The sequence below is a fragment of the Xyrauchen texanus genome, chromosome 32, assembly GCF_025860055.1.
Source record: "Xyrauchen texanus isolate HMW12.3.18 chromosome 32, RBS_HiC_50CHRs, whole genome shotgun sequence".
In the NCBI taxonomy this organism is placed as follows: domain Eukaryota; kingdom Metazoa; phylum Chordata; class Actinopteri; order Cypriniformes; family Catostomidae; genus Xyrauchen; species Xyrauchen texanus.
In genome coordinates, this window is record NC_068307.1 from 6,053,726 (window position 1) to 6,067,926 (window position 14,201).

Here is a 14,201-nt window from a genome sequence, read left to right on the forward strand (position 1 = left end):
ACATAAGCCGTGGGCGCTTATTTAAAAATATGCTTTATCTTAACAATATGGTGAATTGCCTTCAAAATATGGTAATCTGAAATGCATTATAGGGCATGCATTAGATGAATAATGCATTTCTGCAGACTGGAGGCAAATGGGAGTGGGTTAGCACAAAGTGACATGACTGCAGTGCAAGCGATGAGGATTACGGGCTGTGGACTTCACATCAGTAGTAATGCTATAATTGGTAATGATGATGACCATCCAAGTTTGTGAAGGTCACCTTTAGATTTATGAACGAAAGGGGCAGGGGCTTGTACCACTGTAGCCCCCATTCTGTGCATGTCACTGCACACACATATACTTTTGTAGAACAGCAAGTTGAACAAGTTAATTTGCAAGGATTCAAGACCACCAAAATTAACTTTGGTAACAATTTCTGTGAAGCCCATATTTATAATGCATTGTAAAGGCATATTAATGCATTAGTAATGCCTCATAATACACCTTAGAATATGTTATTACTTCTCATATATAATAGTAACCACAATTATAATGCATTATACTACTTATTTGTAGTTATACCTTATATATATGTATAATGCATTATAACACAAGTAACATTAAATTTTATCTGCAGAAGATATACTTTTTTACTTATATACAGTATACACTATACAGTATATTTGTAATCTATATAATAGGTATGCTTTAAGTAAAGTGACAAAAGCAATGTCTTATAAACATCAATATGATATTTTTAATTGGTTATGAGACATTGCAAGTCATGCTGGAAGTTATATGCATTACACATGCACAAAATACAAAATAACACACATTAAGAAAAACACTTATAAATATAAAATATATCAGGAACACTCATTTGAGAAATGAGGTATGAAAACACACCCAAGCAAAAAAAAAAATCTAACTGATTCTATACTACACTCCATTCAATGAACGTCAATGTTTGTGCATCTTATTTGAAGACTTCTATTATATAAGTTGACATGTAATGTATTGTAAGTTAAACGTTTATAGCAGTTTCTAAGAACATTTTGCTTTTGTAACTTTACTTAAACAGGCAAAGACCACTTATATGATCACGTAATAAAGCCTTTAGACTGTTTACACTGCTGGTTTTGCATGACAGTACTTATACAATAAACTTATGCTGCATTCAAATTGGATGTAGCTTGTGTTATAATGCATTATACTCTAAGGTATAACTATGAATATTTAAGTATTATAATGTATTATACATTTAGTTATGATTATTTATGAGAAGTTATAACTTACTATAAGGTGTATTATGAAACATTATGAATGCAGTATAATGCATGTATTATGCCTTCTCAGTGCATTATAAATATGGGCTTCATAGACAGCGTTACCTTAAATTTTAGCAGAAACGTATGACACCCATTTCAAATTTAAAATCTTTCTCTTCCAGGGAAATGGATAAAAAATATTGATGACTCATCTTGCACTCACTCATTTTGTCCAATCAAATGCATTCTAGAATGAGAACTTTCCTCCCCCAAATACCAACTATTTCTAACTAGCATAGTAAGTAGCAAATCATGTTCATGGCTGTGATGTAAACTAAAGGCTATTGGCTATTTAAAAAAAATGTATAAGCCCACTGATATATCCCGCCCCAAGTTCTCATTTCGAAATACATCAGCACTACAAGCAGAGCTGGGATTACTTCTGAATTGTAATCGGGCAATAATTACAAATTACATTACTTAAATTATAGTCATTAACAAAATCTCTTGGATTACACTTTTAAAGTAATCCAATCTGATAGCTTTTGGATTACTTTTGACATCATTCTTGTTACCTGAGTAGGATAAGCTTGTATCATTTTAACAATGTTTTGCTTAAATGTAAAGTAAAAAATTTACAAAATTGATCAAGGGAATTCAAATTTATATTTTTGTGTTTTACTACGTATATTTCGGTTTCTGAGAGAAATAAAAAAGCCACTTAAAATGTTCTTACTCTGGCAATTTTGGAATGGAATTGGAATGAAAAATTTGAAATATTTGAAAATAAGAATTCGAGGGATCATTAATTTTGAAAAAATTACTGCTTTTGCTTGACTAATATGTAATTGTGTAATCCATAAAAATAAACTGTAATCTGATTACAAGTATTATAAAATGTAATTTAATCTAATTACAAGTACTTGGTTTTTGTGTAATTTGATTACATAATCCAGATTACATGCAATCCATAACTACCCAGCACTGACTACAGGAAAGAAAACTTAATGGGGTCTTTAAATATTGCATTAAGGAGTGAGTGTTTCTTCAACTTCAGGCAATTTCATGTCCCAGGGGATGATTTTTATTAAAACAAACCGATTTGAACTTTTTTCCTATTTTTTTTTTAAATGAATTAAAACTGGCCTAGAATAATTTTACCAGGCATTTATAAATTATTTTTAGTACTTTACAAATGTTCTAAAAGTTTTAGCCTCGTCCCAGACCCAGACTTTCAATATTAAATGATGAAAATCCATTATAAAAATACAAATGATTACATATTTAAAACTATGATAATCTAAAAGAGTAAAATGATATCAGTTGTGGGGAAAAAGTTCTTTCAAAGTTAGTGTACTTGACATAAAATGTAAAATGACATAAATCTAGTGTGATGCTTGTACAAACACTGTTGCACATTGTTCATAGACAAATAAAATAGTAAAAGTGTGCAAAAAAGAAAAGTGTTACATTCACAGGGCTAAAAGTGCAAGAAGTCAAAGAAACACCCATATATGTTTTTCATGCATTAAGTTCAAACCTGAAACATAAAAAAACCTCTCTAAAACGAAGTAACATTTTCAAAGTCAATGCCATAATTTTCCATCAAGCTCCTACAAAGCTTGTCTGCTATTTGATTTAGAGACCCTTCCAAGGGTCCCATTAACTACCTCAAGAATCAAAACTGTTTTGTAATAGCTTGAGACATTTTTGTAAGCTTATCACTAATGCTATGTTTTGGTTATGTCTGAAGGAATGCAAAACTAATTCGGCCAGGCCCCACAGCTTCTGGTGAGAAGCCTGAGCAAACTTGATACCCAAAACACAACCACATGCATGTGAGCTGGTTAAAAGTGCATGCCAGTGGCCGTCGCTGGTTGAAACCTCTTACCCACACAGTCTCTATTTTGGTTGTGAATAAAGCCCTCATCGCACATCTCATTCAGTGGCACACACTGGTAGGAGCCCTCTCGGTTCATACACACCTCTTCCAGGGAGCAGTTGTGTCTGCCGCCTGTGCACTCATTCACATCTACGGCACACATAACAGATGAGTGCAGTTGGAAACAGTGTTCCCACACCTTTTTCACCAATGAACTTTCATTACTTTTCCATTATCTTTCCAGTCATTCATGATTACTGAAGGACTTATAAAATTACTTGGTAAAACATTACAATAATAAGGTTCTGTACGTTATGTAAGGAATAATCTAATCTATCATAAGTTGCTTTGGAAAAAAGCGTCTGCCAAATGCATAAATGTAAAATAAACCCAGACAGGGTGGTCTGGGCCACGACATGAATCGTGGTGATCTTGTATCACCCTAAAAGTGGTTTATTTTATGATAATGACTGTAGATTATATAGTGTATTGCACAGGTACATACCAAATCAATAATTAAATGGACATTATATATTAATTTGAGTTGAAATTATGTTATGTTAGAAGAAAGACAACGGAGTCTCCAGGAAAAACTGATTTCAAGGTGTTTATATTGAGAAAATGACTTCCTGACTGCTCATTATGTTGCTTATTACATGACTAATTAAAAATAAAATAAAAAAAATGGTCATGAAATATTGATTTGAGTTGAAAGTATTTGATTAGCTTACTATGATAAGAAGGAAAAATGACTTGCAATATATTTGTGGTCATTATTCCAAAATATCAGGCGTCTGGATGGCGTGATTGACCAGAATCGAGTATTCCCAAGTGCCGTGTAATAACATTTGTGCATTAGGTATCATGAACTAACAATTAATGATAATATGGAGAACATTTAGTCATATTTGTTCATGTGAATGTTAAGACTGTCAATCGATACACTGCCTGGCCCATGAATAAAAAGTTGCTATTTGGATTTAAATAAGCAGATACTTAACAGCCTATGATTGGATCATTATTGCAGTGATTAATATGTTTCAGCTGGCAACAGTTCTTTTAACCCTAACTGATGCAATGTGTGGCTTCTCATTTCTTAAACAACCATGTTGGAAGACATATCCCATGGTCGTGGAAAAGATGCCCAATCCTACGGTTTAGCTCTCAGATGCTGCTTGAACCGTCATATCCTGCCAGAGGCGATGACGACAGGGGAGTGGAGCTTACCCCCGCCCAGGATGGGACCTGAACTGGTGGAGATGGAGTGGGATGGGGGTAAAAACACAAAGGTATACGAACAATGAGAGACAGCCGACCGGCTTTTAAAACAGAGCAGTATTGTGATTGGATGAGATGCCTGATAGAAGAATCCTGGGCTCTTCCTGCTAGAACTACACTTACGGTTAAATTTACTGTGTTACAGAAGGGGCAAATTATTGGCCTGCATCAAGCAAAAAAAAAAACAACTAAGGAGGTCCCTGGAATCGGGTTAGGAACTGTCCAACATTATTAAAACCTGGAAGGATAGTGGTGAACCGTCAGCTTCACGGAAGATATCAGAACAAATCTTGAATGATCGTAGATCACTAAAACACTTGAAATCACATCGTAAAAAATCGTCAGTAGAACTCACGGCTATGTTTAATAGTGAAATCACGAGCATTTCCACACTCACAATGTGACGAGAATTTACAGGATTAGGACTAAACAGCTGTGTGGACACAAGAAAGCCACTTATTAGTGAGGTTAATCGAAAAAAGAAAAAAAAAATGCTTCAATTTGCTAGGGAGCATAAAGATTGGACTGTGGACAATGGAAAAAGGTAATGTGGTCTGATGAGTGCAGATTTACACTATTCCAAAGGCTGTCATGCATAGTAACCACTGTACAAGCCTCTGGAGGCAGTGTTGTGATCTGGGGTTGTTCGTTTGGTCAAGTCTAGGCTCTGCAACATTATGCGGCAATAAAATGAAGTCAGCTGACTACCTGAATGACCAGGTTATCCCATCAATGGATTTTTTCTTCCCTGACGGTACGGGCATATTCCAGGATGACAATGCCAAGATTCATCATGCTCAAATTGTGAAAGAGTGGTTCAGGGAGCATGAGGAAGCATTTCCACACATGAATTGGCCGCCACAGAGTCCTGACCTTAACCCTATTTGGGATGTGCTGGAGCAGACTTTAAGGAGTGGTTCGACTCTCCCGTCGTCAATACAAGAGCTCGGCCAAAAATGTATGCATTTCTGGATGGAGATAAATGGTGTGGTGTTGCATAATGTTGTCAAAACAATGCCTCACTGAATGTACACCTTAATCAAAGCTAAAGTCGTCCAACAAAATATTAGAGTATGTGACATTTTTGGGGGGGCCAGGCAGTGTAATATATAATAATACAAATAATTATATATATTAAAATGCTTAAAATATAAATATACTATTATTCAATGTTAACGTATGCAAATTTGTATGTTAAAAATGTATTGGTATATATGTTGTAATTAACATTAACCAAGATTAATTTAACCAAAACCAGTTATTTTATAGAGACTGTCCTCACAGAAAGCTATGTCAAGCTGTTTTAGAGCTAAACATAACCACAACAAAAGAATGTAAAAAACATTTTTGGCATATTACCAACAGACATTTCCAAGACTTTTATGATTTTATTAATTTCCATGACTTTTCAAGGCCTGGAAATCATAACTTCTCATAATGTATTTCATGAGCATGTGAAGAAAAGAACACATGCTCTGTGTTCAGACCAGGGCTGCACGATTTGATCTGCAATCATGATAGACAAAGAAAAAGGTTTTTCACATGTTCAACTGCCAAAAGGCCACTGGGGATTTTACAATTGAGTCCTCTTAAAAAGAACCAAACTCTCAGATTTCAATTCATCCAATTGAACAATTAAACAAAGAAAGTCTTATTCATATCGTACCCATTCACAGTGAACCTGTTTTTCCATTCTAAAAATATTCAATTTTACTCTTTACTCTAAGTCTTAAAAACAAGCATTATAGTATAGTATCTAAATATTTATATATATATATTTATTATATGCAAGTTCCTTTTGATTTTGGTAATATTAGTTCTGCTTTCACTTTTTTATTTTTATTTATTTAACCCTTATTTATCCAGGGAAATCCTTTGAGAACAAGTCTCTTTTACGAAGGAGCCCTGGCCAAGAAGGCCGCAATAAAAGTTTCACATAAAATACAAAATATACAATAAACATGCAAAACATAATACATTAACAATACAAAACAGCCACGCTTAAAAAAAAAAAAAAAAAAACTTGTTGCCACTGGGAGTGTAATAAGGGCGACGTGCTCTCTCGTGAGGTAAACAGATGGCAGGAGAATGGAGGAAGAGCGCATGTTTCTGGAATCTACAGGTGCTATTGCTAATGCTGTTTGCTCAGCAATCATTTAATCAATATTTTTGAATTATTCCCCATCTTGATTTCCGCGTTATTATTATGATACCTGTGTCTGGCGGCGACTGAGATGCTGCTACCGCAGACGATACTAAAAACCGCTTCACGCAGGACACGCCAGTTTACGCCGGGTTCACATATCCTCCGTGAGTGGCGCGTTTTCGTTTCGGCGCCCATATTAACAGATTTCACCGTTCCCACTCCAAGCGTGAGTCGCGAGCGTGAGCCTCAATGTGATGATGTGGCAGTGAGCGGATAGTTTTGGTGTTGAGTCTATTTTTGCACCGCGGCTCACGCTGAGCTCAGCGGCTCTGGGTGCAGTACATCGCTAAAATAATCAGGAGATTCTAGAAAAGACACAAGCAAATCAAAATTATTCAAACTGAACTTATAGTACACTTTTTATATGCAATTTATATGTCTCTATGCAAGTAAACTTAATAAAGGAAAGAATAAAATGCCGTAGATTTTGCCATTCTGTGTGTATATAGGTGTACCGTATAGACACAGCATTAACCAATCACAACCAAGTGTGCTATTAAAGATGAACTGCTCATGACTGCCCGCTGTTGTCTTTGAAGCAGCAATATCCTCTGCTTATTATGACCTTATTATGACCCCATAGATAATGTTATTTTCTGCACAGAGGCACTGCTGTTTCTCGTGGAAGGGACGCACACATCCAATGTGAACGTCCAACATGACCGCACCACTCGCAGAGGATGTGTGAACCCGACGTTAGTTTAAATAAAGCGATTGGCGCAAGTAAGCAAACTGAAATGAACTCTGAGCACTTCTGTTACTCTAAGCACGAGATGGAGTTGTTGGAGCACAGAACCGCTCTGAAAACACTGTAATAGGGCAGTGGTGGCTCAGCGGTTAAGGCTCTTGGTTACTAACCAGAAGGTCAGGGGTTCAAGCCCCAACACCACCAAGACACCACTGTTGGGCCCTTGATCTGCTCCAGGGGCGCCGTATCATGGCTGACCCTGCACTCTGACCCCAGCTTAGCTGGGATATGTGAAAAATAAATAATTTCACCATGTATATGCAGAAATGTATGTATAATGTGTGACAATTGATCAATTTATTTATTTAATAATGCTCTAACTTAATATAGACTGGATAGAGTCATATCCTGATTTCGATTTTATTTCAATCAATTGTGCAACCCTAGTTCAGACAAACACACACACACACACACACACACACACACACACGTAACACATACACACCATCACAAAGTTATATTAGCTTTTTAGTGTGAGATCAGATCAAGTTGTTTCTAATAGTGAGGTTTGCTTTCAATAAATCAACCATTTTATTGTCTTTTCAAATGGGGTTTTCTTTTTGGTGAAACTGCACGCATCTTCGGCTTTATGAATCTATAAAACGTCATGTTTACCACATGAATAATTGCTTATGAAGAAAAAAAAGACGCAAGAGAAACTCCAGGGCGAACAATGGGCTTCATAGAGAATATACATTTGGGATTGTAAATGTCTATCATAAATTCAATGAAAGTTGATACTAAAACATTTCATAAATAATCCCTCATTCCAGGTTCCTCCAGAGTGTGGCTTAGTCTTTGGCTCCACAGCAAATCCAGTCAAGCCTGATTTTGTTACTGCCAAGACGAAATCAAGGTCTCTGCCCACCCGCATTCAACCATATGGGAACACTTTGAAGACAGAGACTGACACAGAGAGAGAATTAAATAATTCTTTAAACACAGACATAATTCAACGGTGAAAACTGCCCTTTCAGCTGAATAGATTTTGATTATATACACAATTAAACAATTTTTACGCTCAGAAAGTGCAATGATTTACAGATCCTGTCTCCTGAAATCAAGGTGAACTCAAAAGCCTAAAGTGGGGCGATAGAGTTACCTTCAAATGTCTGTGCCATTTAAACATGATGTGTTTTTATTTGGGAAGCTAGCTATAAACATGTTGACTTTAAACAATTTGTTTAGCAAGACTCACTTCAAGCTGTTTTTCCACCATGACGGAAATAGAAAACTGAAAGTGGAAGACAATAACGCTATATGGTAATAATGTTACATATGCTATAATGCTTACAAAAATGTGAAAATGCAACTCACTTATGAATGTATTTGTAACCTATTTTGGAATGCAACAATGCACAAAATCGAGCTAACACAGCTAGAGCCCAAATCAAATATGGAGACACTTCAATAATATCTAACGTCATGAAACAAGAACCAATGAGGTTAGACGTTACTGACGTGTCCTCATATTTAATTTGGGCTCTGTATACACTCACTGAGCACTTTATTAGGAACACAATGGTCCTAATAAAGTTCCCGACATGTTCTTCTGCTGTTGTTGCCCATCCACCTCAAGGTTTGACGTGTTGTGCATTCTGAGATGCTATTCTGCTCACTACAATTGTACAGAGCGGTTATCTGAGTTACTGTAGCCTTTCGGTCTGCTCGAACCAGTCTGGCCATTCTCTGTTGACCTCTCTCATCAACAAGGCATTTTCCATCCTCAGAACTGCCGCTCACTAGATGTTTTTTGTTTTTGGCACCATTCTGAGTAACTCTAGAGACTGTTGTGCGTGAAAATACCAGGAGATCAGCAGTTACAGAAATACCCAAACCAAAAAAAACAATCATGCCACGGTCCAAATCACTGAGATCACATTTTTTGCCCATTCGGATGGTTGATGTGAACATTAACTGAAGCTCCTGACCCGTATATATGCATGATGTTAAACATTGCACTCCTGCCACACCATTGGCTTATAAGATAATCGCACGAATAAGTAGGTCTACAGGTGTTCCTAATAAAGTGCTCAGTGAATTTACATGAGCTGATCAATGATTTAATTGTTATTTATAGGTAAAGAAATCATTTCATTTTAGTTTGTTCATCATACAACGTGATTATATGCCTTAAAACGACTCGCAAAATTATGTACAAGTCACGTGGATTACTACTATGACACTTGAGTTGTTTTTAGTGCTTTAAAGTGAGTCACTATCAACTGCTGTCATTTGGAAACCAGCAGTCACAAATTTTTGCCTTTTATATGAAAGTAATATGGGTTTGGGACAACAGGAGAGTGACATAATTTTTATTATGTGCTGAACTATTCCTTCAAATTGAGTGCAGAGTGAGATCTTTGAACAAAGGACTGGTTGTTACTTCTATATTTTTGCTATAGATATTTAAGTCAACGCACAGGTGGTATAAATTACGTAACGAAATCTGCACCGTTATGCTACCACTATCAAAATAATGTTTTTGGGTCAGTTTATAGTCTGCAACAGCTGTGCATGGCTATTTTATTAGCGCCCTCCATGCCAAGTTTAGGATATGGAATAGAAAGACATTGAAATACAGAATATCTACTGCTACACTTATTATGGTAAATAAACGCACAGTAAAAGTGTCAGATCAGACAGGAAGATGTATGGTAAAACAGCGGAAATGTCGAACCCAGAGCTGAGGTCGCTGTTTATTATTGCTGTAAGGGTTGAACAGGTGTAATTAGTCATGGATCGTTGAAGCTGAAGGAAGCAAAATCCTCAGGTAAGATTATAAAGTGAGTTCAAGACATGAAAAATCTCTTGATATAATCTTGTGGGAAAAATTGACGTACATGAGTGACTCAATTACAACTTGTTTTATCAGTTTTTCTTGACAATTGTGACATGCTCCACAGAGAAGGGAATGCATGTTTGAGTGTAGCTTTAGACTACTTAGTGTTTGGCAAATTGTACAAACAGAGAGCAGGCAGGAAACTCAGGAAGTTGGTCAAAAGTTTCACTTTACCTTCACATGTGTGTCCGTTGGCCATCAGAGAGTATCCTGGAAAACAGGAGCATTGGGCGAGTCCTCTGATCACAGAACATTGCTGAGAGCACAGACCATTACCTGCAGAGAGTGAAGGAGTTTACTGTAGTACAACTCTGCATGTACCACACTTCTTACTTACACATTACAGGTTAATTAGGGGTGCTTACCAAGGCAAAAATCACTTACATCTGCACTATTCTACGCCATTTATATGTTTACACTGAAAATACAACATAAGGAAGTGTACCAGGAGTACCCGGATAATGTACTATTCAAACTGTGTGGAATATTGTTCACTTCATGCACTCACCACCCGTGGCTTACCGTGCGTTGCGTAAGGGGCTGAGCTACCTGGCTGTGTTGCTGTTCTGACAAAACAATTGTAATTAATGGTGAATTTTGCAACTAGCGAAACTTCAGTGAAGACAGCACCTCACAAATGTCTGTTGAATGCTTTACCATAACCCCACACTGTGTGAATATGTACGTTGTTTGAGATACAAGTGTTAAACTTAGGTTGGCTAATGCGCTAAAGTTAGCGGCAACAGATTGCATGCATCTGAAGTGTCACTTCTGTTAGCTGTTAACTGGCGAATGCTTCCACGTCGTAAAAATTACAATTTCTGAGAGATCATGAAGCGGATGGCAATGTCAGGCTAGAGTACATGCTCCAGACACGTTGCGGGTGACAAATGTTGGAGAAATAAAGTAAAAGCCAGCAGTTTGTTAGATTTCAAATAAAAAAAAAATGTATATACTGTTAAAAAATATAAATTATCTGGGAACATTCTGATCAAACTTAGTGGAACATGTCCGTAGATAATGTAATGAACTACAACTGTGGTTACTCTGCTCGGACACATGTGTAAACTTGAGGGAAACTGACTTCATACATCCACTAAACATCACCTTAGGTAAAAAGTCAATGCAAAAAATGGCTAAATAAAGTTTATTCTGTGAAAAGGTCTAGCATATCATTGTAGATGCAACTTGGTTTGATATTTACAGGGTTCCCACCTTTTTTGACCAATGAATTTGCATGAAACTTCCAGTCTTTTTTGATTTGTAGAAACCAATTTTTTTTTAATTATCTTCTGGCTAATTTGCTATTAATTAATTTAAACCTATTTCTGAACCATATCAAACAATTTACTGAAATCAACCTTCTCAAAAGAATGATTAACTCACAAATCGAACATCGATATGGCTTGCGAGTGAAACGGGAGCCAGCTGATAGATAGCTGTGCAATGTTTATAAACCTCACAAACCTGACCTCAAGAGGAGCACTAGCGACTGATGCTAGGGGCTGTAGCTCCTTGTTCGCGCAACCACCTCCCACACTGGAGATGCTGGTTTGAGTCCTGTACGGAGCGGGTAGAACAGGAGCGTGACAATGGTGCCGTGACCTGGATAGGGGTGAGTATAATGGTGGCCAGCTGATAGATAGCAGTGCAATGTGTATAAATCTCACTCTCCTGACCTCAAGAGGTGCACTAGCGACTGATGCTAGGGGCTGTAAGCTTTAGCCTCCTTGTTAGCGCAACCGCCTCTCACACAGGAGACGCTGTTTGAGTCCCGTACGGAGCGGGTAGAACAGGAACATGACAATGGTGCCGTGACCCATATGGGAGTGAGGTTTAGGGGGGTGATTATAATGGTGGCCAGCTGATAGATAGCTGATAGCTATGGAATGTGTATACACCTCACTCTCCTAACCTCAAGAGGTGCACTAGCGACTGACGCTAGAGGCTGTAGCCTTTAGCCTCCTTGTTAGTGCACCCGCCTCACATGCCAGAGACACCAGTTTGAGTCCTGTAAGGAGCAGGTAGAACAGGAGAGTCACAATGGTGCCGTGACTCAGATGGGAGTGAGGTTTAGGGGGGTGAGTGTAAAGGGCACCAACTGATAGATAGCTGTGCAATGTGTATAAACTTCACTCTCCTGACCTCAAGAGGTGCACTAGCGACTGATGCTAGGGGCTGTAGCCTTTAGCCTCCTTGTTAGCGCACACGCCTCCCACACTGGAGACGTCAGTTCGAGTCTTGTCTGGAGCGGGTAGAACAGGAGCTTCACACGAGCAAGTTCCTCCACACAAGGTCTAACCAAAAGCAATTTTTAGCTCATTAAATATTTTAGAGCAAAGCGTAACAAGAAAAAACTTCTATAGAAATTTCCATAACTTTTAACATTTTTGTTAATTTCCATGACTTTTCCAGACTATTTAAAAATGTCTTGATATTTCTAGGCATTATATGACTGTGGGAACCCTGTATTTACTTGTTTGATAAGTTTGACTTAAGTGTCCAAATTGTCCAAAGCAGTAAGTTTTGGGGCCCACTGAATAGCCAGTGTGCAGGGCTTTAGATCTAGATATTATGGTGCCAGGGTATTACAGATTATTGAAATGACATATTAATATAAGGACGTTATATGTACATCAAAAGATTATGCAAAGACAAAACTTACAGATCGGCTGCTTAATAACATCACTTCATTTCAAACAGAGGACTTTGAGTTCCTCCAACCGCAAACACATTTGCACATTATTTTGCCTTTGGATGTAAGCCCATATTAACTGTTATCCGTGACTGCCAGATATTCACTCCAGCTCTTAATAGGGAGGATGTGGAGACTTTCTCTGTGGAAGATGATATGGAATATGGATTTTGCAGCTTTGCCTAAAATGAAGATGTATGGATGGGATAGTGTGTTGTTGGAGGGATGTGACCTGGCAGATGTTTGGGGGATCTCTGTGTATTTAGGGGAATGTCCAATGGGTATCAGCCTCATAAGCTGCTGAGAGGTTTAGGAAATTGAGGGTTGTGTTCTGTAGGATAGCCACTGTAAGGCATATTGCATGTGGCATGTTTAAGAATGAATGCAAGTATGTTGGGATTGCAGTTTAATAATGAAAATTTATATGGAGAGAATATGTAAATAAATAACAGGAATCTTGTATATGTATTTGCAAGCTATGCAATTACTATAGAGAAGCTAAGCACTTTACAGTGCTTTTCAAAGATAGAGATCCTTTTTAGTACCAGATTGCAAGAGATAATGTACAGTCAGCTGGTTATTAACACAAATTATTACATGAATCTCTGGAACACTCTATTCTAATTGGCTGGTCGCACCATCCAGTGGTCTGATATTTATAAATAATGAGTGCACATCCAGGGATAAAGTGATATTAGACCGGTCATCCAGATATTGCAAGTCATAATTCCTACATCTCATTTTACTCTGCGATCTCTACAAGCTAATAAAATTATTTCAGCACAAATAAATATTTAATGTCCATTTATTAAAATTGTTGGCAAGTAGTCATGTAATAATGATAATGAGCAGTCAAAATGGTCATGTTTGCAATATAAACACCAACAGAACTCTGAAGCAAACTGGAGATGGTATTTTGCTGTTTCTGGAGTTTCCACGGTCTCTTTGTTCTCACATAATAACACAATTTCTTCTCAAATAATTATTTCATGCCCATTTATTTGTTTATTTGATAAGCACATTTTAAGCAGCCATGTAAAAAGCAGGATAATGGTGTTCAGACATTCATTTTTGCAATATAAACACCAACAGAACTCAAATCAATATTTAAAGTCCATTCCTTTATTTAATTGGCAAGTAGTTGTGTAATATGTGGGATAATGAGCAGTCAGATGATCAATGAGCTCATTTACATGGACACCAGAAAGCTGTTTATTGTCAGAAAGCTGCTTAAGACTCAAAAGCAGCGTTACAGTTTGCACAGCATTTTCTGCTTTCTCCGCAGAAACGTAATTTT

At 37.2% G+C, this 14,201-nt stretch overlaps 1 protein-coding gene across 3 annotated transcripts in view; it reads right to left on the reverse strand.

Moving 5' to 3' along the window:
- Positions 1-14,201, reverse strand: part of LOC127626045 (fibulin-2-like) — a 79,821-nt gene that overhangs the window by 17,583 nt on the left and 48,037 nt on the right. For 2 of the 3 annotated variants that reach the window (XM_052101568.1, XM_052101569.1), the window contains 2 exons: positions 10,384-10,485; positions 3,145-3,285 (listed from right to left, as the gene is read on the reverse strand). In XM_052101568.1, the coding sequence (XP_051957528.1) occupies positions 3,145-3,285; positions 10,384-10,485 (243 nt within the window). The remainder of the gene's footprint in view (positions 1-3,144; positions 3,286-10,383; positions 10,486-14,201) is intronic. The other variant, XM_052101570.1, reaches the window with a different exon arrangement.